Source organism: Aspergillus terreus, genomic scaffold (assembly GCF_000149615.1).
Source record: "Aspergillus terreus NIH2624 scaffold_6 genomic scaffold, whole genome shotgun sequence".
Taxonomy (NCBI): domain Eukaryota; kingdom Fungi; phylum Ascomycota; class Eurotiomycetes; order Eurotiales; family Aspergillaceae; genus Aspergillus; species Aspergillus terreus.
Genome location: NT_165929.1, coordinates 123,574 through 147,180, shown reverse-complemented (window position 1 = coordinate 147,180; position 23,607 = coordinate 123,574). Strand labels below are relative to the sequence as shown.

The 23,607-nt window shown below is 55.8% G+C and overlaps 11 protein-coding genes across 11 annotated transcripts; 4 read left to right on the top strand and 7 right to left on the bottom strand.

Moving 5' to 3' along the window:
- Nucleotides 1-277: 277 nt before the first annotated feature.
- On the bottom strand, nucleotides 278-2,472 carry ATEG_04298 (amine oxidase; the record flags this gene model as incomplete). The annotated part of the gene is made up of 4 exons (XM_001213476.1): nucleotides 278-507; nucleotides 569-1,477; nucleotides 1,530-2,109; nucleotides 2,167-2,472. The coding sequence occupies 4 exons, from the start codon at nucleotides 2,470-2,472 to the stop codon at nucleotides 278-280; spliced, it is 2,025 nt and encodes a 674-aa protein (XP_001213476.1).
- Nucleotides 2,473-3,384: 912 nt separating this feature from the next.
- Nucleotides 3,385-5,212, top strand: ATEG_04297 (Zn(II)2Cys6 transcription factor; the record flags this gene model as incomplete). The annotated part of the gene is made up of 4 exons (XM_001213475.1): nucleotides 3,385-3,548; nucleotides 3,605-4,408; nucleotides 4,462-4,665; nucleotides 4,717-5,212. The coding sequence occupies 4 exons, from the start codon at nucleotides 3,385-3,387 to the stop codon at nucleotides 5,210-5,212; spliced, it is 1,668 nt and encodes a 555-aa protein (XP_001213475.1).
- Nucleotides 5,213-6,142: 930 nt separating this feature from the next.
- On the bottom strand, nucleotides 6,143-8,041 carry ATEG_04296 (PEX28-32 family peroxisomal membrane protein; the record flags this gene model as incomplete). Its single annotated transcript, XM_001213474.1, has 2 exons — nucleotides 6,143-6,784; nucleotides 6,851-8,041. 2 exons carry the CDS (start codon nucleotides 8,039-8,041, stop codon nucleotides 6,143-6,145), a joined length of 1,833 nt encoding a protein of 610 aa, XP_001213474.1.
- A 646-nt stretch (nucleotides 8,042-8,687) lies between these two features.
- Nucleotides 8,688-9,153, top strand: ATEG_04295 (import motor complex subunit PAM16; the record flags this gene model as incomplete). Its single annotated transcript, XM_001213473.1, has 2 exons — nucleotides 8,688-8,690; nucleotides 8,749-9,153. The coding sequence occupies 2 exons, from the start codon at nucleotides 8,688-8,690 to the stop codon at nucleotides 9,151-9,153; spliced, it is 408 nt and encodes a 135-aa protein (XP_001213473.1).
- A 786-nt stretch (nucleotides 9,154-9,939) lies between these two features.
- ATEG_04294 (D-arabinose 1-dehydrogenase (NAD(P)(+)) ARA2) lies at nucleotides 9,940-11,253 on the top strand (the record flags this gene model as incomplete). Its single annotated transcript, XM_001213472.1, has 1 exon — nucleotides 9,940-11,253. One exon carries the CDS (start codon nucleotides 9,940-9,942, stop codon nucleotides 11,251-11,253), a length of 1,314 nt encoding a protein of 437 aa, XP_001213472.1.
- A 696-nt stretch (nucleotides 11,254-11,949) lies between these two features.
- On the bottom strand, nucleotides 11,950-14,042 carry ATEG_04293 (putative topoisomerase family protein TRF4; the record flags this gene model as incomplete). The annotated part of the gene is made up of 2 exons (XM_001213471.1): nucleotides 11,950-12,534; nucleotides 12,585-14,042. The coding sequence occupies 2 exons, from the start codon at nucleotides 14,040-14,042 to the stop codon at nucleotides 11,950-11,952; spliced, it is 2,043 nt and encodes a 680-aa protein (XP_001213471.1).
- A 275-nt stretch (nucleotides 14,043-14,317) lies between these two features.
- ATEG_04292 (uncharacterized protein) lies at nucleotides 14,318-15,355 on the bottom strand (the record flags this gene model as incomplete). The annotated part of the gene is made up of 1 exon (XM_001213470.1): nucleotides 14,318-15,355. The coding sequence occupies one exon, from the start codon at nucleotides 15,353-15,355 to the stop codon at nucleotides 14,318-14,320; it is 1,038 nt and encodes a 345-aa protein (XP_001213470.1).
- A 2,093-nt stretch (nucleotides 15,356-17,448) lies between these two features.
- ATEG_04291 (putative protein kinase C substrate) lies at nucleotides 17,449-19,325 on the bottom strand (the record flags this gene model as incomplete). Its single annotated transcript, XM_001213469.1, has 3 exons — nucleotides 17,449-18,095; nucleotides 18,151-19,098; nucleotides 19,220-19,325. The coding sequence occupies 3 exons, from the start codon at nucleotides 19,323-19,325 to the stop codon at nucleotides 17,449-17,451; spliced, it is 1,701 nt and encodes a 566-aa protein (XP_001213469.1).
- Nucleotides 19,326-19,524: 199 nt separating this feature from the next.
- ATEG_04290 (uncharacterized protein) lies at nucleotides 19,525-20,532 on the top strand (the record flags this gene model as incomplete). Its single annotated transcript, XM_001213468.1, has 2 exons — nucleotides 19,525-19,544; nucleotides 19,596-20,532. 2 exons carry the CDS (start codon nucleotides 19,525-19,527, stop codon nucleotides 20,530-20,532), a joined length of 957 nt encoding a protein of 318 aa, XP_001213468.1.
- Nucleotides 20,533-20,736: 204 nt separating this feature from the next.
- On the bottom strand, nucleotides 20,737-22,034 carry ATEG_04289 (mitochondrial 54S ribosomal mL50 protein; the record flags this gene model as incomplete). Its single annotated transcript, XM_001213467.1, has 3 exons — nucleotides 20,737-21,012; nucleotides 21,070-21,523; nucleotides 21,592-22,034. The coding sequence occupies 3 exons, from the start codon at nucleotides 22,032-22,034 to the stop codon at nucleotides 20,737-20,739; spliced, it is 1,173 nt and encodes a 390-aa protein (XP_001213467.1).
- A 288-nt stretch (nucleotides 22,035-22,322) lies between these two features.
- Nucleotides 22,323-23,565, bottom strand: ATEG_04288 (3-ketoacyl-CoA thiolase B; the record flags this gene model as incomplete). The annotated part of the gene is made up of 2 exons (XM_001213466.1): nucleotides 22,323-23,336; nucleotides 23,419-23,565. The coding sequence occupies 2 exons, from the start codon at nucleotides 23,563-23,565 to the stop codon at nucleotides 22,323-22,325; spliced, it is 1,161 nt and encodes a 386-aa protein (XP_001213466.1).
- Between the last annotated feature and the right edge of the window lie 42 nt (nucleotides 23,566-23,607).

The following is a 23,607-nucleotide window of genomic DNA, read 5'->3' as shown; positions in this document are numbered from 1 at the left end:
CGAACGGACATAGCTTGCAGGGGGACGTCAGGAACGTATGCTTGCACTGGATTCGATTTTATGTACGATGATTCTGATTTTCCTGCCTTGTTGGTCCATGGAGCGACAAGGCAGGGGGTATAATAGCTATCAGGAGACATGTATTAACGAGAATAGAAACATGATGTGTGATTGGTCTCATGACAGATTTTTCTTTCGTTGAATATCTATATGAAATGCGATTGAATATGCAATGGTGATAAATGCTCTATGTACAGGTCATATGCTGGGTATCGATTTAGTCAATTCGCTTGTAAAGCTTGGCCTTGCTGCCGCCGGCCGAGCAGCACGAGGCGGTATTAGCAGGTTCAGCGTGAAGCGTGGATTTATTGAAGGACTGGGTGGATGGCGGGACATCCAGGGCAGGGTTCTTGGTAAAGAAGCCGTCAGGGCGCAGCATGACGCTGATGCGCTCCATGGGCATGACAGGGAAGTCTTCAACACGAGGGTTATGCGTCAGACCAAAAGCTAGAAAGCAGCAAAGTTAGTCTCTCGTCAAAATGCAAGAGCGCATGGTTTTGCAACTTACAGTGCCACAGAACCACATCCTCGTTCTCCGTGTTGTCCTTGCGCTGGACCCAGGTTTCAACACCATTGGCGCGTCGGCTCTGGTTTGTAAATTCGCCGGCAGCGAATAATTCATCGTCTTGATACTTGGTCACCCAGATAGGCTTGCTCGCGAATTCGGCTCGTTGGTAACCAATTGCGTTCTTGCCCATGATAAGCATCTGGCTAGGGGCCGCGTGGAGCTTGTAGGCCACGGGCTTATAGGTAATCGGGTTGACCACGCTGTCATTGCGGATCTTGAAGACACGGTGGCGGTTGATATCAGTCTCCGCACTTGCAGACTGGGAAATGACCGTCTGCTCCGTGGTATAACCCACGAGGTAGGGGTTCTTGTCATCTTCCGGGAGGGGCACGCTATCCTCATAGTAAACGGTATTCTTGAACCCATCAATGGCCGGGTCAACGCGGAAAGAGAACATGTGTTGATGGAAAGGCGCCATGACTCCAGGGCCGACATTCGTTCCCCAGGGAACAGTCTCTCCGTTCTCGTTATCGAAGGGGACGGTCGACAGGATTCCAGTGGCGCGGACTTCGAGCTCCACGTTTGCAGCCTGATCCAGAATGAAGATGAAGATATACTCGTAGTTTGCAACCGTGCAAATCATTTGGATATGCAGTTGACGGTTGCGAGAAACGGCGGCGGCACCGGTTCTGTAGTTCGTGTGCTTGTATTGCAGGCCGTTGTCTACCTCGTGCATGCAAATAACATTCTTCAAGTGAACCGGGTTACCCTTGGAGTCGGCACGGTAGCCGTCAAAGTACTTGATGTGGCCCAGGCAGTCGCATCCAAGCGAGAGTTGGTTGGCATTGATACCAAAGCCGCAGTCTCCAACATCGAAAGCTTGCTTGCGGTGGTAAGGAGCGCGGGGGTCTAGGAGGTTCGTTAATGCGATTTCCTTGATTGCTCGTTTTGCGACACTCACCTCCGTAGGGAACAGTCATCTCGGACACGGAGAGACGGTAGAAGACGTTGCGGCCGTCATACGTCAGGTTGTAGAGAACCATTCCCTCTCGGTTATTAAATCCAACGCGGAAGCGCCATTTCTGCCAATAGACCGAGTTACCATCCACGGAGAAGGACGGGCCCTCGGGCTGCTGGACAATGTATGGCTTGAGATCCGTTCGCAGCGGCGTGTCCAAGAGGTCATGAGCATACTGAATGGCCTTGACTGGCTTCCACGGCTGGGTTTCCGTGGTTTGGGTGTCGGCTCCATGGGGGAGATAGTCAATGCGAACCAACTCCCGGGTGTGGCCGTCGAAGACGGGGCAAAATTTGCAGGGGAGAGAGTAATGGTTGTTCTCAGGATGGTCCACAGCGACCATGTACATGAAACATTGGAACAGACGGCGCTTCTCGTTTGAATAATCGGAGCCGTACATCCAAGGGTCATTGCAGACGGACATGCCAGGGGGGAGTTTGAGCTTCTCAATCTCCGCCAGCACGGCGGGGTGCTGCATGCACAGCTTTTCGATATCCGCCAGCTCATCAACGTCCATGGGCGGCTGTTTTGGTGTGATTAGCGAGGGAGTAGATAAGATCCGGGGACTCTATCAGCTTACCTGGACGCCCTCTGGCAGTTCCTTCAGATAAATGATAGATCGCGCGTCAGCATTGATCAATGCCTTGCAGCAGACTTTAGTGTCGAGACGATGGAAGTAGGAGTATAGGAGACGAGCTGGCCGCGGTGGGAGAGGTTTCCCCAAGCGCTCTGCCTCGATATATGGAAGTACATCCTTCTTGATAGGTTCGTGGGTATCGATGCGGTTGTAGCGAAGTTTGACCCCCGGCAGAGCCCCCTCGAGGATCCGCACAGCAAGCTGGATCTCTTGGGGGGTGACGGGATCAAAAGGATGAAGATTCGCCATGGTTGGGGTGGTACGGTCGTTGTCAATTCGTGTGGCGAGTGGGCAAAAGGACACCCCGAAGGACTTGGAGATATGTAATGTCTATCCTGGAGATTTGCCGCCGGCGAAGATAGAGACGGAGAGGAATGAAAGGGTCCCAAGACGAAGAGCAGCCGGAGGAGGGCTTATATAGCTGGATGTGTCTCTATCATGCCTTGCCCTACTCCGGGGAGAAGTATCGCCCATCAGTATGGGTCTGGATGGACTTGCCATTTCGGGCGACGGCTCTGTTGTGGGGCCCGTCTATGGCGGTTCTTGTGGAGTTCGCCTGGTGATATTCCCATTGCCATTCTGCATTCTCATTACTCACGCTTTTCTTAGCGGATGAGAACTGATATCGTCGTTCCACTGGATCAGGAGGGTGGGCTTCGTGGGTTGTAGAGACGCGCGACGAGTCAATGGATGAGCGGTATAAGACGCCAGTGGCATGGGAGGCATGATAAGGGCTCTTCCGGGCACTACTCCAAGCACATCGATGCTTGTATGCTTGTACATAGAATGAATGATCGACCTTGCAGACCCATGAGCTGAGGACTAACAACAGTCATCAGGAAGGACCAGATCAGATGGCGATAAGTGGGAAGAAAATGAGGGGAACCGCCGATAAGGGCGTGTCTTTTGCCCCTTTCGGTATGGCGTCGGAGTCTCGTCCGCTTGTCCCTCCTCTCCTCCTCTTCCGCTTCCTCTATTGCAAGTTCATCTTTCTTTCTCCAGGAACACCTTCGTTGCTTGGTCGGATAAGCTAGTATTTCATCTGGTGCTCTAGGTACGTATCTCGCAATCAATCCCTCCACAGCGCACTGACCATTCAATAGATAGTCGTCCTGATCATCCATTCAGTGTTGTATATATTATGGGACACATCTTCTCACCATGTTCACCACCACAACTACAACCTCCATCATTGACTTCTCTCCCATTACACAACCCCACTCTCAATCCAAGAAGAGGTCGCGACGAGAAGGTGCAAAATGGACGCGATCTGGTTGTCTGACCTGCAAGAGACGTCGCAAGCGCTGTGACGAAGCGAAACCCACGTAGGACAGACTTGACAGCGCTTTAAGCAACAGTAACAGCTGACATGCTACAATAGTTGTCGTACCTGCAACAGATTAGGCCTAAGTTGTGAAGGGTACGGTTCCATGTGGGCAGAACCTCTCAATCCATTCGCACAAGTGTTCCGACAATCCTCGGCCTCGAAACGACGGCGCACAAGCTTATCGCCTGCTGCGTCAACATATTCGCCGGTTTCTTTTGAAGGTTCCTCTCCGGTATCAAGCTCATCACTCTACCTACCTCCTTCTCCATCATCGTCCGAATATGGCGCCATACAAATTCGCTCTCCGTCCGCCGAAAGCAACGACCTTAGCAATTGCAACGAGTCTCTTTTCGAAACTAAACAGGTCGACGAAGTGACAGTGATTGTGCCTAATCCTACAGGTTTCATCAGCCATTTGTCAAACATCGAATCCCACTATCTGCAATACCACATGGAACACGGTTCCAGACTTTTGGCCAACCTCGAGAACGACGAGAATCCCCTGCGGTCATTGCTCATCCCAAGAGCGCTGTCATCTCCACTATTGATGAAGGCACTCTGTGCCCTGTCTGCAATGCACTTTGCCAACCGATCCCAAAATAGCTTGTGCGCGCAAAACACCGCCGCCGATTACTATGGGCAAACGCTGAGCGGGCTGCGATCTGTGCTTGCAGGGAACCCCGGCGGCGCTCTGCCGGATGAGTCGATAATAGCAGTCGGCCTACTGGTCAAGTACGAAATTGTCCGGGGCAGTGTGCAACAATGGTCTGTGCATCTGGATGCCTTGGAAAAACTACTCATCTCGCGCGGTGGATTTGGCGCTTTTGATCGAGACACAGCGGAGTTTCTGTGGGGACTGTAAGAAATTCGCGCCTGGATTCATTGAGAGGCACTCGACTGATGATGTATAGGCTTGTATACGCCCAGAACATCGCCAAGATCACCAATCGGGGCCGAATCACTCGTCGTATCCCCGGCTCGGAAACCATGACTCTGACGAAGCTTGATATATATGTTGGTTACACCGAAGACATTATTCGAATATGCGCCCGAATTGCGGATCTACCGACACTGTGTCATGATCCTGTGGCTTTCGCTGCCGAGGTCCATTCAATGTAAGTGCTCACCATCCATGGGTTCAAACCTTTAGGCTCATCGTTCCCCAGCGACGCGGCCCTTCACGACTGGACACATGAGAACACGCAATGTATAATACCAAAAGGCATCTCTGAGGACACTCTTTTCCGGCTGCGGATGGTGGCCGAATGTTTCCGCGACGCTGCATACATCTACCTCCATTCGACCCTCGATAGGATGGCTTCAGGGACCGGAAATCCGATATTACCGTCACTATGGCCATCATTCATCTCGGTGACGAAGTCAGAGGCTGTGCGACGATGTCTTTTAAGGATCGCGTCCTTGCCTCTGGACGAGCACTGCGAATATTCCGCCCTCACGTTCCCACTGTTCATGTGTGGCTGCGAAACCGACGAGGATGCGGACCGGGAATGTGTCTTTGAGTCTTTGAGTAAACTCGAGGCCAACTTTGGCATTGGCAACGTCAAGCGGGCAAAGGAGCTTTTGCGTCTTCTCTGGGATGGAGAGAGGAGGCATTGGATGGATGTTTTGGAGGAGTTGGGATGGAATCTGATCGTCGCCTAGTTAGATACCCTGTTGATAGTGTCATGACATACGAAGATGTGTACGCCAGAAACATATATGGTCAGAAGCTCAATACGGAACGCGAATGGAGTTGCCAATATATTGTGGATGTACTCCCTTGGCTGTGCATGCTCAAACTTATCCCTGAGAGGAAAAGCACCGTTGGTCGCTTGCACTCTCATCGCACTAACCCACTAGTTCATAACCCACACCCCTCATACTCCCGTACCTCATACATAGATGCCTGTTTCCCCTCCATAGAATCCAGCCCATCCTTGCACAATCGCCTTGACCGAACACCCAGAACCAAATCATACCTACACACCTCACCCAATCGTACCTTATAAACATCATGTCAGTCACCCGGGAACACCTCCAAACTCTCCCAATCAATTTCTTCGCCGCCGTCGACGCCCGAGACATCGAGCGCGTGGCGGCCCTGTTTGCCCCGGACGCCACGCTGACGGTGCACACGGGCCCGGCCACGTTTACGGGCGCGGCGCAGATCAAGGAGATGTTTGCCGGGTTTATCGCCAGCTCCACGACCATGTCGCACGAGGTGGTGAGCGTGACGGTGGATGAAGCGCGCGGGACGGTCGCGACGCAGCAGCGGTATGTTGGCGTGCTGGCCGATGGCACGCAGAACGATATGTTTAATTGTAACTTTTTCGAGGTGGGCGAGGATGGGAGGTTTGCCAAGGTGGATATTTGGATGGCCGGGGTGAGTCCTTTGAAATGATATCTTATCTCTGCGGATGCATCTTGTGTGGGTGGTGATTTGTATATAACGGGATGGCTGAGCTACTCGATTCTACCGTTATTTGATAATGCAAATGACTGGGGTATATTCACTCATAATACTAGCCAGCTAAGAATGGATCATAATGAATGCCGATTACTCCAACCCGGACGAAACCAAATCACTACACCTCAACTTAATCCCATGTTGACTTCATCGCCCAGCCCCATCTCGCGCTCAGCTCGCTCAATCCCCCCCGTCGCCCGGGACCCCCATCGATCTAGGTGGTCCTGGGCGTGGGAGATCTCCTTCTCTCGAACACTCAAGCTGTCACTGTGCGCACCGCTCCCATGCACGCTCCCCTCCCCCCCGTAGCTGACGCTGCGGCTTGAACTGCGCGAGTTGCTGGACCATTTGCGCGAATGCGACGGGATGCTAATCGGTCTGGAGGCGAGGTTTCCGGATGAGCTATAACTAGGGCCAGAGGTTACTTTTCCGAGCTCAAGCGAGGGATCATGGTTGGAGGCGGGAGGTGCGGAGGAGACGCTGCTTTTGTCGCTTACACTCTTCGAACTCCCGAACCACCGTCGTCTCCGGGGCTTAGAGGACGAGATCGACGGGGCCAGGCTCTCGGAATCAGCAGCATCGACTGTTGAAGCGTCAGGGTTGCCGGATTCTTGGTTCTGCTCTGTTTCTTGTGCCAGTGCCTGGGTTAAACCGGACAGCGGTTCTCCCGTGGAGCTGTTGATCTCGATCAGCTCCGCATCGCGACACCACCGTCTCCGGCGGGTGTATCGATCCCAGCCATCCTGGCCACGACGGCCGTCGTTCCACTGCGTTGTGTTGATGGTTAGAAGGAGATTCCATTTGTACGCCGGAGAAAGAGACAAAAAGCTCACCTTGTTATCGTAGTAAACCCATCCGCCGCCATCGGTGGATTTGGTATCAGCTTTGTCGTTGGCACCGTCTCCCCCGTCGATGCGCCATTCGCTTCCTTCCACCCACCGCCATTTCGCGTTTCCGCTTTGGACCTGCGGGAGCTCGAACTCGTCCTTGGATGGGACCTGGTTGAGATGCTCGTCGGTCCACGCGGCACGCTCCGACGGAAAGAGGGAGTAGGTCCATCCGATTCCAAGCCATCGACGCTGATTCTCGTACAGGACGAAGGTGAAGCGGACACCGGAGGAGTCACCCCGTCGCCGGGTGGCGATGCTCGCGGCATGGCCGTGGCTTTGGGTGAGGAGAGACTTGGACTTGTCGACGGTCAGGGAGAATGAGAGCCCGGTGATCATGGAGCATATCCGACGGATGGTCAAGGATCGCCACAGAATCACGCGGGCCACTCGGGCGGGACGGGAGTGATAGGTAAGGATGATGGTACCCAGAATGAGGACGACCCGACGGGTGGTGATCAGACGTAATGGAGGTAAGGTCAAGGCAATCCATATGGGGGTAACGAAGAGGATCCGGAAGAATAGAGTGGTGAGGGCGGGACGGGTCGTTGCAGACGTCGCGGTCCGCTGGGTGGAGAGGAAGTCGGTCAGTTCCAACAAAGGCTCCAACAGAATGTTACAGCGGGTGGTGAAGACACGCATGGATTCCACGATCTCGTCCAAGCTGTCATGATGATACAGAGATCCATCGGAGGGACCTCGCTGATGATCGGACGTTTTCTTGTTCTCGTTGGGGACGGTTCGGGACGAAGACAGCGGGGAGTATCGGCGCCAGTACATGCCCAAAATCAGACCGATGACGACCAGGAGTGGGCCGGCCCATAGGATGATGACATCGCCGTAGAGAACGAGGGTCCAGAAGCTAGCGAGGAGCAGGAAACTCTGCCAGGCATCGCCGGTGGACCAGGTGAGCAAGCCCACGAGTTTATTGAGCGGGAGGATGAACGGGTGCGAATAGGCCAGAGCTCGGGTGACGGGAGGCGGAGTCGAGACGAGGAGAGGTGACTTGCGATGAACGATGATGCTGGAGCGCTGGCGGGAGGTCAAAGAGGAGCCGGAGATGGTGGATGGCGAGAAGGCAGCGACCGTCGGAGGCTGAGAATCAGCATGGTCCTGCGAGTAAGTTGAAGGGGCCATGGAATCTATCCACGGAAGATCGTCTAGACGGCATTAGTAGGCAAGCGTATGGGGGATGGTTGATGGTGAGGGAGGAGAGATACCGAGAGCTGCCATCCAACAGAGACGTCATATGTATGCAGCAAGGTCATTGCGGGCGGTGAAGACCGAAGACCAAGGGAAAGGAAGAGAGCGAAGGAGAAGAGAAGAGAAGGAAAGGCGATTTAATATTACAGCCGGGGGAGGAAGAGTTGATCGCCGTCATTCCTGCGGGGGGAAAAGCGAAGTTCAGGTTGAACCGAACGATGGAGAACATGTGACTGAGCTGGACCTAGGTATAGTTAGTGAGGTATGGAGAGGGAGAGTGGACTTTGTATTGATGAGCGTATGGAGTATTGGTAATTGATTCATTCATTCTATACTACATACCTAGTCATATCTCTATATCTCTAATATCTAATATCTAATATCATCTATAATTATATCTATTGGTGTATACTACCTCTTCTATGTATTTGTATACTGTTCTATTGTATCTGAAGATGCTGTTGAGCCACGCTAAACCCTTTCGGGCCTCCCGAATTTTCCCTTTTTTTCCCCTTCGAAACGCTTCCATCCATCAATTCACTTCTCTCTCTCTCTCGTGTCGCTCCCCACCTCCCCCATCATGGTACAGTCTCTCTCTCTTCTCTTTTTGAAGTATACAATCTAACTCCCGAGATCCTTAGGCCCATCGCATCGTCACTCAAGTCGTCGTCACCGGCGCCCGCGTGTTCGGCCGCGCTTTCGCCGAAGCCTACAAACAAGCCTCCGCCTCGTCCAAGTACGCCGCAAAGAATGGGAAATCGGGCAACTCGTTCGCGTCGTCTGGCCTGTCCCTCGATGAGGCCTGCAAGATCCTCAACGTGAAGCCTCCCCAGGGTGGCGAGACCAACCTCGAAACCGTGATGGAACGATTCAAAAAGCTCTTCGACATCAACGACCCTAAGAAAGGCGGCAGTTTCTACCTACAGTCCAAGATTCTTCGTGCCCGGGAAAGAATAGAAATGGAGGTCCGACAAGCCGAGCGCAAGGCCGCCCAAGAAAAGGAGCTGAAAGAGGGTTGGAAGCCCAAGGTGTACAAGGACCGGTGAATTCCGTGAACTCTACCGTGAGCTCCACGACACACTCCCATCGCCCATCGCCCATCGCCCATCGCCCGATGGGATTCTCGTTCTTTTTGTTTGCAGCATAGCATGGCGTTTCTCTGGTTGGGTTGGAAAGAACGTGTTAGAATCGTTTCTCCTGTGTCGGTTTGCATTGACGGGGACAATAGATGCTCGCGTCCAGGCATGGAACGAGAGTGAAGGATACCCTGTTGTCGACGATTTCTCCACTCCTGTTAGATGTATTATAGTGAGCAGGTGACAGTGTATAAATATATGTTGTATATCAGTGTTGTGTGGTGTAGGTACTGTAGGTCTACATATGCAAAGCGGATGGAATGTTCCCAGTGTATAATCAACCATCTTATATCTGAGTGTCTGCAGGATTGCCGCGCAACCTCCAACCTCCGATCCGACAATGAAATCTCTCCATCGCATCAGAATTCGCAGATTCTCTAGGCCTCGGCTCCACCATTACGGTAGGAGCAATGATGTCCGACGCTGGCTATGGTGCAATCGGCCGGCGGTACTTGGTTAGAAATCAGAATCCCCGCCACTACCTCCCGGAGGATCTCGTCCACCGTCCACCGTCCGAATTCTTTTCTTGTACCATGTCGCCGTGATCTACCCAGTGCAATCCCCTCCTTCCCCTCTGTCCACTGTCGCTAGGGGCGTCGCTATCCCCAGCTCCTCTCTTCCTGCCTCTCGCCTTCCGTCGACCGCACAATGGGCCGACCTTCGCTGCCGTTGTCGGCAAATTTGCCGCCACTCATCATGGGCACCGCGACCTTCAACTGGCAGTACAACGCCGACCCCTACGCATTGCCGTCCACCGAGCTCGTCCACCGCGCGCTCTCGCGCGGCGTGCGCGCCTTTGACACCTCGCCCTACTACGGCCCCGCCGAGGAACTCCTGGGCCGCGCGCTGGCCACCGACTTCGTCCGCACCAACTTCCCGCGCTACACCTACCGGCTGCTCACCAAGGTCGGCCGCGTCGCCGGCTCGGCCTTTGACTACTCGCCCAGGTGGGTGCGCCACAGCGTGCGCTGCAGCCTGCGCCGGCTGCGCACCCCCTACCTCGACGTGGTGTACTGCCACGACGTCGAGTTCGTCACGCCGGCCGAGGTGCTCGCCGCCGTGCGCGAGCTGCGCCGCCTCCGCGACACCGACGGCACCGTGCACTACATCGGCATCTCGGGCTACCCGGTCGAGGTGCTGTGCGACCTGGCCGAGCTGGTCCTCCGCGAGACCGGCGAGCCCCTCGACGCCGTCATGTCCTACGCCAACTTCACCCTGCAGAACACGCGCCTGCGCTCGCTCGCTTTGCCGCGCCTGCGCGCCGCCCGCGTCGACGTCGTCCCCAACGCCTCCCCGCTCGGCATGGGCCTGCTGCGCCGCCACGGCGTCCCCATCGGTAGCATGGGCGACTTCCACCCGGCCCCGGACGGCCTGCGCGCCGCCATCCACCGCGTCGCCACCTGGCTCGACTCCACCCACGCCGAGAAGCTCGAGGTCGTCGCCATCCGCTTCGCCCTCGAGTCCTGGCTGCGCGACGGCGCCCCCGCCGGCGCTCTGGGCCCGCCTCTCGCCCCCGGCCCCGACGCTGACCCGCGCTTCCTCTCCGTCGCCTCCATCGGCACCGGCCACCGCCTCGGCGTGAGCGTCATGGGCGTCAGCACCCTCGACGAGCTGGACGAGACCCTGCGGGTGTGGCACAGCATCATCGACGGGCTCGAGAACAAGGATGACGACGAGGAGGAGGGTGACAAGCCCGCCACGGACGCCATCCCCACCCCGCAGGACGGCCTCACCGACCGCGCCTGGTCGCGCGCCCGCCGCGCCCGCATCGCCGACCTTGCTCGCCAAATTCAGAAGCTGCTCGGTCCTGACTGGGTGGATTACACTTGGCCCAGTCCCGGTCCGGGCTTCGTCAACACTCTGCCCGCGGAGCATGTGGCGCTGTGCGAGAGGCTGAAGACCGCACCGTTGGAAATGGAGGTGGAGAATGATGAGCCCTTGATTACGCCGCCGCTGGATGCTGTCGATACCAAGATACCCGTTACTGCGCCGTCCGACGTGACTTTATAGATTAGATTGCTGTCCTTTTACCGGAGACTGTTTCATATGCTTTTTCTGTTTCTGTTTTGCCGTGGGAACAGCGTTGTTTCGGCCGGCCATGTCTGACGATTGATGCATCATTTGTATATACAGGATACACGTATCCGCTCTCGTTCTAAGCAAAATGCTAGTCTACCTGCACGCGCTGCAATCCGCTCCCTATCCATGTCTGCATCCTCTCCAAGCACTCGCATATAGCGCTTCCTTGGTGAGAAAGAGGTGGAAGGGAGATCGCAGGACGAGCCGATGGCCGTCGTCCCGAACTGTACCATTCAGAATTCTAATGAGCAAGGCTGGTTGTCTGCAGACAAGACACCAGCCTGTGTCTCCACATAAGATGTAAATATGGCTTGTTCCTGTCCTGATGCGCGTCAGCACTGCATATCATAGTGGAAGGTAAGGTGGATGGAATATCACCAACCGCATGTCCACCCACACCAATAGCCTGGCCTGGTCTATTAGTAAAGCAGCGATCAACAGAAAAAAAGCATCACTCATCACGCGGGAATTCAATTGCTCCGATCTAAACGCAGACAAAACCGCCACACGACGCCATCTCGCTCGAACCATGAGCCGACAAATTGGGTATCTAATGCAAGGAAAACAAAACGAAGATAGTGTACAAAACCAATGCCGCCAAAGAGAATACACAAGACTCGGACTCCGTCAGTCGGTGGCGTTAGCGTTCTGCGCTTTCTCCCGGAGTGTCAGGTCGCGGTCCATCGCGGACTGGGTCTTGTAGCCGCCCAGACTCAGAGCCTGCTCGTTGCTGATCATCTCGGGGATGGATGTAAGGTCTGGACGCAGCTTCTTCAGCCGCGCGGCGCGGTCGCGCGAGGCCTGGTGCTTTCTTTGCAGCTTGGTCAGTCGCTCTTTGGGCTCCTGGGGAGGCGGAGGGTTCGACGGCAGCGGTGGTGGAGGAGGGGGAGATGCTTGCGGCGGAGGCGGGGGAGTGGAAGCGCGGCGGTATTGGGCAAATCGGGGGTGATGCTGGAATACGTCGCGCAGTTGCCACCTCTGCTCGGTGTATTCGTCGTAGTTGGCTGCGATGATGCATTCCAAGATGCTGCCGTCGGCGTTCCCGGACATGCCCATGGAGACCATGCGCTGCTTCAGCGCGCGGTAGGCTTGAGAGAAAGAGTTGAAGATCAGGGAGATTTCTCTAGTGCCGCCCGAGATGTCGTTGTCGGGGTTGTTGGGGTCCTCGATGGCAAGGCGCGGACTGTTGTCTCTGGAGGATTTGTAGACACGCTGGATATGTCAGTCATCGGACGGTGTATAGCATCGGGCTGGAGTCTCACCTTGTTGAAATACCCCGGAGGGTCCATCCGGATTCCCACGCTTTCAAAGTCGAAGAGCTCACCGTAAAACTCGAAGAAGTCGAGAAGGATACTGCCCAGATTCGATGTCACATGGCCATGGGGCAGATGTTGCAGTAGACTTGTTACAAGACATGTGATTGAGAACCCTCCCAACCCACCGGTGGGGACTTCGTTGAGCCCTCTCAACAGCAAGAACTGTTTGACCACAGACACAATAACCGGCATGGCAGGATATTCCTGTTTCCACTGCTGGAACGTGTTGTTGGCAATCAGCCCGCTGTCGTTGTCAAACGACAGATCCACCCGCAGACCAGTAAGCTTGTCGACAAACTTCAAGATGGGCACGCGCGCATGAGCGATGGTCTCGATCGATCCCGGGACAGCGATATCAAGGTTTCTCAGGAACGCGGCAAACGCATATATCTGACCCTTCCGTTCTCCGAACGTCTTGATCCCGTTGCGCGTGAAATTTGTCGACAGAAGGACCAGATCGATGTCCGCCGTAGGGAGATATAAGCCGGATGCAAACGAGCCAAAAGGTCGAAGTTGCACGCCATAGTATCTGCTCTGAAATGCCGACTGGAGCCGTGAGATCAAGTCTTCTCGGACAATCTGTTCGTAGTCCACCGGCTTGACCCAATGGTAGAAGCTAAGGATCTCATTGTGCAGTTTCGACCCGATATGCAGCGACGGCTGCATGCTGCTCAACCACGGCGTGCCCGCCTGAGACTTCCGGACCCTCCACTCGTCAATAATCGAGCCATCCGAATGGTACCTGCTCAGCGGTTTGCCCGTTTTCTTGGAAACACCCTTGATCTCATCGTCGTACGTTCTCTTGCGGTTTCCGAACGCAGAGTCCATTTGGCGCCGCGGGCCTGACGGGGCATCTTCCGGGGGTCTAGACTTCTTTTCCTCCTCCTCATCGACGAGCCCGCTTAATGAGATGAAATCCTCATTGCTGGTGACCGGATCCGCCTTGGCCGGTTGCGATGCCGCGGCGGCGACGCGAGCCTTGCGAATCAACTTGACCACGTCCACCTTCTTCTGCTGCGTCTCGTCGGGCGGCGGGAGCGCGGTGTAGGGGTCTGGGTTGGACCATTTGGGAGCCGGAGGAGCGGGCGCAGGTGTTTCGGTCGATTCCACGGCGCGTCTCTTGCGTGGACGGGAGTCGTCCGCTGCCTCGTCGGACGAGGAGACGTCCATGTCGGCTTCTTCGCTGTCGCTGAGGTTCTCGAGCGGTGCGAATTTCATCGCGGGTTTATCGTCCGCACTTCCCTCGGCCACGAGAAGCTCCGGCGTGGACTCTCTCTTGGCTCGCAAGAGTGGCCGTTCGGCGGTGCCTGGTCGCGGATAGCGAAAGGTGAATTCGTGTTTCGCATGATGGCTGTGGTGTGGGCGGCGGTCTGTATTGCCTCGGAACTCGAAGGCGGGTGGCATGATGAATGCCAGAGGAGTGGAGGCAAGATGTGGTGGTGGTCGAGAGATGAGAGAGAATTAAATTTGTAGATGGACGCGACGCCCACACTTTTTTTTTCTTCTTTGCAGGTCGAGAGGATCAGTCCACTTTGAGAAGGCGGTGAGGTGATTACTACCCCTCGTGGACTAACTATACGAAGAGCATTGAATGACTCTCGATCAAACAGTCCTGACTTTCGGAGATATAGATAGATGCTTATAGATACATGAGTCTACTGATACTATCACGATGTATGCTATTCACGATTCTCCCTACCCGAGAGACCAGCTTCCAACCGCTGCACCAACGTCTGTTGTCCCATCTCCGCAAAACTGACTCGATCTCGATGCCAGTGCAACAGTCCTTCGGCTCTTGCACCACTCTTCGCCCGGAGTAGACCGACACTGACATCGATGAGAAGCGGTCTTTCTTTGCAGTGCCAGAACACGTTGGCTCCGCAGCGGTTGCAAAATTCCCGATACACCTCCGGAGAGCTTTCGTACTGTTGCATGGTGCCCACGCCAAACGCCAAGGGAGAGCCGTCTGCATTGAAGAGATTGGATTTCGGAATGAAGGCCCACTCCTGGATGGGAAACCCACTGCCCAGCCGACATGAGGTACAGGCGCATGTGCCCGCCAGATACTTGGTATTTCCCGCGCAGAGCCACCATTTCACGTCGTCCGGGTTCGCCGATGAACCAGAGTAATAGGGAACGAGCAAGTCGGCCCATGGCGATGTGGCTTTTGAGGATGTCTTATCCGGAGCTGTGACATAGAACTCCACTCCGCCGCAATGGCATCTCGCCGGGATTCTGCCGTCATCCGGCTTGGAGTCCCAAGCGTCGTCTTCGAGGCTGTGGTCCCGTTCCTGGTTCGTGGAGAAGCCCTGGAGCAAACAGCTCGAGTCGTCTGTGTCACCAGGAAGGAAAATGCTCAGCCCTCCGTCTTTTGTATCCGATGCCCGCCAATGACGGACTGACCGTATTGGGGGCAAGTCATTGGAAAACACCCCGGCAGCCACAAAGTATCGACGAGTGCTGGCGTTGTGAGCAAGAACATGGGTACCGCATGTGCCGCAGAAGTAGCGAGTGATCTGGTCGGGCTGGTGATATTCACGCAACCCGCTCAGGTTCGGAGATAAGCCGTAGAGCGCATAGTATGAAGAAAACAGTAGCCCCGTGGCGGCGCGACACGCGTTGCAGTGGCACAGATTGAAGACTGTTTCATCTATCGACGGGTCCAGTTGCACCTCCTGGGCGACTTGTCGACACAGACAGGCGATGGGACGGGCCATATCGTTCTGTAAGGTGGACCTCTAAAACGAAGTCAGCGAGGCAGATATCAGATTACATGATTCGCTTCATGCAGGATATGTCTACTATGGTAATATCTCGACGAATGCGGTAGAGGACAGTTGAGTCGGCTGCAGAAATGTGCTCATCGTAGAGGACTACCTAAATGGCCGCAGTGGGCGCACTGCGTCACAGGCTGAGTATAAATACCCGTGCGTCCCCCACTTCATCCCGTCCGTTTTCTCTCTCCCTCTCCCTCTATCTCTTCCACCACTTCCACACCACGTCTCCTACAATTCCACCAGTCTCCTTTCGAGTCTCATCTCATCTCGTATAACTCCATCTCATCATGGGTAAGTGGCTCACGTGTTTGTGTGTTCAGAGGGGTTATTGGTGGAGAATGGCGGGGTAGACGAGATAACAATCACCACTTCGTACTCCGAGTCTTTCCCTCTGGAGGAACGGGACTGGGACTCTCTGGTGTCTTTCTGCTGCGTGTCGGTCGAAATCGGAAGACATATGCTGACGGTGGTTGCAGCTCACGGATGCTCCTGCGGCGCCTCTTGCCAGTGCCCGGCCGGCCAGTGCAACTGCCCGGTATGTTGACTACTCTAGGAAGATCATCGGATGGATGGTTGTGGAATTCAGCTAACATGTGGTCGTATGATTCAGAAGAACTAAATGTCAGCCTTACTGTGGGTGCTGAGTGGAGGATGGACGTCTTGAAGTGAGGCGGTAGTGGCATGGGAGGAAACGCTCAGATCCAACGATAGGCTTTGGAACTAAATGACCACGAGGAGTTTCTGACATCATCTGGATGGTCGTCGTAGGTTTTCTTCTTCGTGTAGATTTGGATCGTCTTCTTAGCGAGTGGGGAGTTGCATGCTGGGAATTTCTGCGGCACTGGCGGGTAATCTAATGATATACAGCGTAGGTATTACTGTTATATTATATTGTTATTGTCAGTTTATACTATTCTACATTTTGCTAATGTAGCACATACTAGATCTCAACTACATCTAATAGTCCATATCTGATTATCAGATAGATCGATCATGCTGGCTGGACCGTCATGGGTACTCTGTTGTACATACAGCATGCACCTCGCTGTATCTCCCTGTATGCATCCGCAAGGGGAATGTGCCAGTCATCGCCATGACAAATAGATACTTGGACACCCCCAACGTGGCATGATAACTCCCCCATCACGCCCCGCCTGCAGCTCGACCTCCGCCACCATCATTGGAAGACAAAGAGACCTGCACGCAGCGATCAGCAGCATCTTTGTCCCTCAGCCCGGCCGTGGGTCGTGGCGAACAAGGCGACACGCCGTGACCTGCAGGCTACAGGCCTCACCTCCACGCAGACAGCCGCTCCATGCGATCCCAGCCGGGCCAGAGGCTCGGGCCCAGGGTCCGGCTTGGGTATAAAGCTCTCGACGATTCCCGTCATCTGGTCTTCTATCTCAGATCAGTCTCAAGCCGACTACTACTACAAAGTATCACTACTACTACTACCACTACTTTTGCGAACCTCTTCGTTGTCATACAACCATCCACCACCATGTCTCCCTGCTCCTGCAACTGCTGCTCCGGTGACTGCAACTCTTGCTCTTGCGGCTCCTGCAAGGTATGTCGCTGTACTTACGAGGTAAGAGGATCGAGCTGATCGTCGTTAGCACTAAATCCGTTGAGCTCGACTCCTCCTCGAATGACCGTTTCGCTGGCTGTTGTTCTATGTCATGGATCTCGCAGGATGAACGCCCGAGGATGAAGCAAGCTGGCTTTTGATTGTTGTTGTGTTTGTTGGAATATACAGATATAAATTTAAATATATTGCTTGGACTATGAAACGCTACTCATCGTGGTATCATTATTGTAACCAGCTATCGCAAGGGTTGTGGTACTGTAGCGTAGACAAAACACCAGCACGATATATACTACCAGGCATCGGCAGCAGGCAGTGTTACACCTGTAAATGGATCAACAGGTCATCCGACTTGCTCCTCCTGTACGACATACACAACACCAACAGAACCAATGCAACATAATCAATCATGCTCTAACCCTACATGCAGTCTCTATGCAGATCCGCCTCACAGCTCATCTTTCGCCCTCGGCACTTCACTGCCCTCCCCCCCAGCACACACCGCGGGCGTTTTCACAATCATCGAATACACGCATTTCTCGTCTTCCGCAATCTTGACAATCTCGTTCTCTTCGCCGCATTCCAAGATCACCGTCGTGGACCGTGCCGGGCCGTTCCAGCACGTCTGTCCGCGCGTGTACTCCAGCGACGTCCGCTCTTCCGGGACCACCTCCCCAGCCTCGTTGAGAACATCGACCGTCACCGACGAAATGCGCACAAAGTTACCCATCCGCACCGACGCCCCGCCCTTCTTGGGGATCTGCTTCGTCTGGTCCAAGAAGCAGTGCTCGTAGGTGTACTCGCCCGAGTCTTGCGAGATACAGACGCCCTTGAGAGCCCGGAAGATGCCCTGAGGACCATAGTCATGTTCCAGATCCTCCCGGTGCTCCTTCAGCTGCTTCTGCAGCTCCTTGACCGTATCCTGGGCCGCCTTGACGGCCTCCCGGGCCTCCGTCACCGCCTTGGACTCGGAGGTCGACCCGTCCTCGCTCTTGGGGAGAACCCCGTTGTTCTCGAGGAACTTTTTGAAAGAGGAGAACTTGTCTTCAATGAATGTGACCAGCGAAGGAGGCAGGTATGCTGCGAGCTTGTAGACTAGATCAGATAGTTAGCACATCCATCATGACATCCCCATACTTCAGCCACGTACCAGTATCTACGTCGCAGCCATCCTCCTCATTCTCCCACTGCTCCCAGTTCACGCCGGATTTGTCATCGTCCGGTTTGGCGATCTCGTCCAGATCGCGGTCCCGGGCATCGTTCTTGAGACCCTCGGCCGTGCCGCGGGCGGCATACTCCTCCCAGCTGCGCACCGCACGCTTGACGCCCTCGTCGTTGAAGTTGGGGTTGTACTCCACCTTGAACTTGGACAGGATGTCCTCCAGCTCCTGCACGCGCGAGCGGATCTCATCGCGCTCCTTGCGGACATCAACCAAGGCGGTTCGCAGCTCTTCCACGCGGCCCTTGGCCACCTGAGCCAGCACATTCACCTTGCCGGCCTTCTTGCCCTTGACCACCCTGCTGCGCTCCTGCTTCTCGATCTCCTCCAGATCCGCCTCCAGATTCCGGACCTTGATCTCCTCGCCCTGGAGCTCGGCCTCAAGCCGCTTGATGCCGTCCTCGACCTCCTTGAGCTGCCGGTCTGCATCCACAAGCAGGCCCTTCTTCTTCTTCATCGCCGCCGTCATCGACTTCTGCCGCTTCTCCTCCTGCTTGCGCCACTCCTTGCCGATCTCCTTGCACCTGTCCTCGCACTTGGTGCCGCCCACCCGCGCCCACTCGTCGCTCCCGTCGCAGCACAGCTCGTAGTCACAGATCCCGTCGTTGACCCGCTGGAACGGCACGTACGACGGCCGGTGGCCCTTGTTCTTGCAGTAGAACCCCGGCAGCACCGCCGTGAGCTCCAGATCGCTGTTGCCGGGGCGGTCAGCCGCCGTCAGCGCCGAGTTCTTGGATAAATACGAGCACGCCGACGTCCCCGGTTCGTCGCTGCCGTCCGGACAGTCGCAGAAGTCGTCGTTGACCGCCGAGAAGGGGATCTGGATGGCCGGGTGCGAGATGCAGGCGAACGTGTTGGGGTCTTTGTAGAATTTGGCGACTGGACAGCGTTAGCTTAGCTTAGCCTTGACTTCGAGAGAAGCTGTTGATGGAATTGGATGGGTGCTCATCGATGGAGCAACTCGCAACGCCATCCAAACTACAGAGTAAACATCACTCACATTCAGGGCCAACACCGCGAGGCCGCGATGAATCGCTGGCCGCGGCCACAGCGGTGGCGCATGCCGCAACGCCCACAAACAAGACCGAACCCTGCGGAAGTATCATGATCGCAGCATTGAGCTGTTGCCAATGCAGAGGACGGGGGATGCGGAGAGAGCTTCTGGCCAGCTGTTAGTGCCGGATCTAATCTGGGGAGGGGAGCTTAGTCATCCTTATCTTGGGTCTTTTCAGTGGCGACCAACGGTCTCCTCTACTTTTCCTACATCTACGCTTCTTCTCGCTCCATACATTCACTTAATGAACCATGGGTAACGACGGTGGAAGGTAAAGTATTTCCAATTCTCACTATCTTCAGCATCGCACTAACCCTCGCAGTATTCCCACGCGCCGCGAACTCGTCCGCGAAGCGGCGCGCAACCCCAGCACCGCCCAAGTGAAAGAAGCGCAGCGCGAGCTCCAAGAACACTACTGGACGACATGTCCGCTATCGCACAAGCCGCTGATGCGGCCGATCGTGTCCGACAGCGCGGGCAACCTGTACAACAAAGACGCCGTGCTGAAATTCCTGCTCGCCGGCGACGACACGGAGGGCATCAGCTCGAAAGCGGACTGCGAGGAGATCCTGGGCGGGCGGGTGAAGGGGCTGCGCGACGTGGTGGAGCTGAAGTTCGAGATCGACACCGAGCGCGGCGAGCACCCGGCGCAGCACAAGCTCGACCGGCGCGAGGCGTGGATCTGCCCCGTCACCGCGAAGCAGCTCGGCCCCAATGTCAAGTCCGTGTACCTGGTGCCGTGTGGGCATGTGTTTTCGGAGGAGGCGATCCGCCAGCTGAAGGAGGATAAGTGTCTGCAGTGTAATGAGGGGTATACCGCGGAGAATGTCATCCCTATTCTGCCGGTGAAGGAGGCCGATAAGCAGGCGCTGGTGGCGCGCGCGCAGAAGCTGGCGGAGCAGGGCCTGACGCATTCGCTTAAGAAGGCACCTGGCTCGAAGAAGCGCAAGAAGCAGGCTAATGGCGAGGCGGCCGCGGCGGAGACCGATGGCGCTGCGGAGAAGGAGAAGAAGGCGCCCTCTCGGAGTCACTCATCCACGTCGACCCCCGGTGCGGCTAATGGGATCAAGAACGCGGCGACGGCCGTGCTGACTGCGCGAGTGCTCGAAGAAGAGAATGAGAAGAAGAAGCGGAGGAAGATGATGGGGCTGAATGAGAATCTGGACAGCCTCTTCACGAAAGAATCTAAAGACGGGAAGATGAAGAACACGGACTTTATGACGAGAGGGTTTACCATGCCTACGGCCGCCAAAAGATGATGCATTGTGTTTGTTTCCGGCGTTTGGTTGGGTTGATCTCCTTGTGTCTTCACTGGCTATGACATCCATGGATAGTATATTATACCTACTCGAATACATGATTCCCATGCAGACTGATTTAGAATTTTGATTTCTATAGTACAAATATCGAACAGTACATGCTACAAGAACTATATGACTAAATCGCAAACTCCGACTTGTGATCTATTCGATGAGGCCCCTGGCACGAAGCTCAGCCTCGATGACCTTCTTGCGGCCCAATTCCTCATCCTGATCCATCCGCTTCTGCTTTTTCGGGAACACCTTGACATTGGGCATGTTTTGAATGCGCTGGTTGCCAGCCAGGTACTCGGCCAGCTTCTTGGGCTTGGGGCTCAGCACGGTCTGAATGTACTCCACGGCCTCGGCAACGGTGGAGATGGAGTGGATGGCAGGGTCCGGGAAGTAGTGGCCGCTCAGCTGGGAGAATCTCTTCAGGAACTAGAAGGCACAACGGTATCAGCTAACTGCAACGTATCCCCGACAGGCGTGACTTACGGCAAACTTGGTGGTCAGATCGTCTAACGGCAAGGATAGATATCCCTTGTCACGGACGTCGGCGTAGCCAAAGAACGGGGGAGCAGAGGTTTCCCACTGCTGCTCCTCGACCACGTCCTCATACTCGGACGCCTCGACGCTCTCCTCAGCTTCCACCTGGTCCTCCGCAACGGCCGCCGCAGGCTCCTGCTGCGCGCCGATCTGCTCGAAGATGTAGATGAGCGCGTCCTTGGTCTCCTGGTCGGGGTAGGTCAGAGCCTCCGCGCCCCATTGGCCGGTGGGCTGGATCTTGCACTTCCACAGCAACTTGAAGACGGCCTTGTCGTGTTCCTTGACGTCGCAGACGCTCGTCAGGGGTTTGTTCAGCGAATGCATCAGACACAGTTCGACGGCGGCCTGGTGCGCGGCGAGAGCCAGGTGTCCCTTCTTCGTAAGTTTCTTCTTGAGCATGAAGCTGCATTAAATTAGTACGAGATCATTCTCGTCCGCGGTCCGCACACGATCCAGGCGAGGGCAACATACGAGTCGTACACATCCGCCTCCGAGCGAGGAAGTTTCGACCATTCGCCCAAATGTCCCACACGGGGCAATCCCTCCCACGTCGAGGCGGGCTCGTACGCCTCTGCGGCCGCGGCCTCGGCCTCCTCAGCGGCAACGCTCTCCACCGCGACGGGCTCAGCGGTCTCCTCCACCGGCTCCGTCGCCGGCTGGTCCTTGCGGAACCGCTTCTCGAGGAGACTCTCCCCGTACGGATCCTTCAGGCCCGGCGGGTTGTCCGTGCCCCAGATCTTGCGGCGCACTCGTTCGGTGATCGGGGTTGTGTTGGAGGAGGCGTTGCGCAGGAATTGCCGGGCGAGGAGCGGCCGCGGGCGGGTTTCTTGTCGGCAGATCGAGCAGACGTACAGGGTTCGAGAACCCTGGAGGGAGGGAACCTCCAGGTTCAACAGCCGCATTGACGGACGCATGGCGAGAGTGGTGGTGGTGCGCGAATCGCCAAAGTCAGGTCGGGCCATCGAAAAGTTTCAACGGAGGATCTTCCCGCGAGGTATTGTCACGTGATATGCTTGGCAGGTCTACAGTAGATACCAACAGGACTCTTTCAATCTATTCAGTAAGGTATTTATTTAGGGATTGTCTGCTGATCGACTTAGAGGTATTTGGTGAATATTTTCAATAGTAATTGCAGTATATACATGCATTGCGCTGATATCATAATGCTAGCTCAAATCTATACAAAGAACGAAAAGACCCGTTTACTCCCGAACAAACATGCCAGCCATGCCCATACCAGTTCCAATACACATACTCACAACTCCGACTTCTTGGCCAGTACGCTCCATCTCAGGGAGCAGAGTGGCGAGCTGACGGGCACCAGTGGCTCCCAGAGGGTGGCCGATGGCAATCGCACCACCCTTGGGGTTGACCTTGGCCTCATCAATGCCGAGTTTGCGGACCGAGTAGAGCGCCTGAGAAGCGAACGCCTCGTTGATTTCCCAGATACCGACATCAGACACGTTGACGTCCAGGAGCTGGAGCAGCTTGGGGATGGCCACCGCAGGACCGACACCCATCTCATCGGGAGCGCAGCCGGCCACGGCGGTGCCGACCCAGCGACCCTTGATAGACGAGGTCAGGCCGAGCTCAGTGGCGGTGGAACGACGCATCAGAAGCGTCGCCGCCGCACCGTCGCTGACTTGCGAGCTGTTTCCAGCGGTGCTGCTGCCGGTGGGCGAGAAGGCGGGCTTCAGGCTGGCCATCTTCTCCACGGAGATGTTGGGGCGCACACCGTCATCCTTGGTCACGGTGATCTCCTTGGGCGGCGCCTCGGGGTTTTCGGGGTCGAAGGACTTGGTCGTGACGGGGACGATCTCCGCATCGAACAGACCGGCGTTCTGGGCGGCGGTGGCCTTCTTGTGGGACTCAGCGGCGAAGGCGTCCTGGTCGGCGCGGTTGATGCCGTAGCGAGAGGCAACGTTCTCCGAGGTGATGCCCATGGGCATGATGCAGTCGCGGGAGTCCTGGGACGGGGACTCCTTCAGCTCCGGCCAGAGGACCGTTGGGATGGCGCGAGAGCCGTAGTTGCGCGTCATGGACTCCATACCACCACCGATACCGACGTTGATGGCACCGGCACGGATGCCGTTGGCGATGGCCGTGATGGCGGCCAGACCAGACGAGCACTGCCGGTTGATAGTGTGGAAAGGAACGGTGTGAGGGAAACCGGCGTGGATCTGAGCCATACGGCCAGCCTTTGCGCCACCCAGCTCCTGCAGCACAGAACCAATGGCGACATCGTCGATCAAGGCTGGGTCGAGCTTCGGGGTTGGCCTCGAGTGTGGCCTTCAGAACGTGGGCGAGGAGCTCTTCGGGGTAGGCATCCTTGAAGCCACCCTTCTTCGCACGGGTGACGGGCGTACGAAGCGAGGAGAGGATGACAATGTCCGAGGGGGACTTCTGAAGGACCTGACGGATACCGCGGGGGACAGGAGAGGCCATCTTGATTGAGTGCCAAGGGAGGGTTGACCGGGGGGGGGGGGG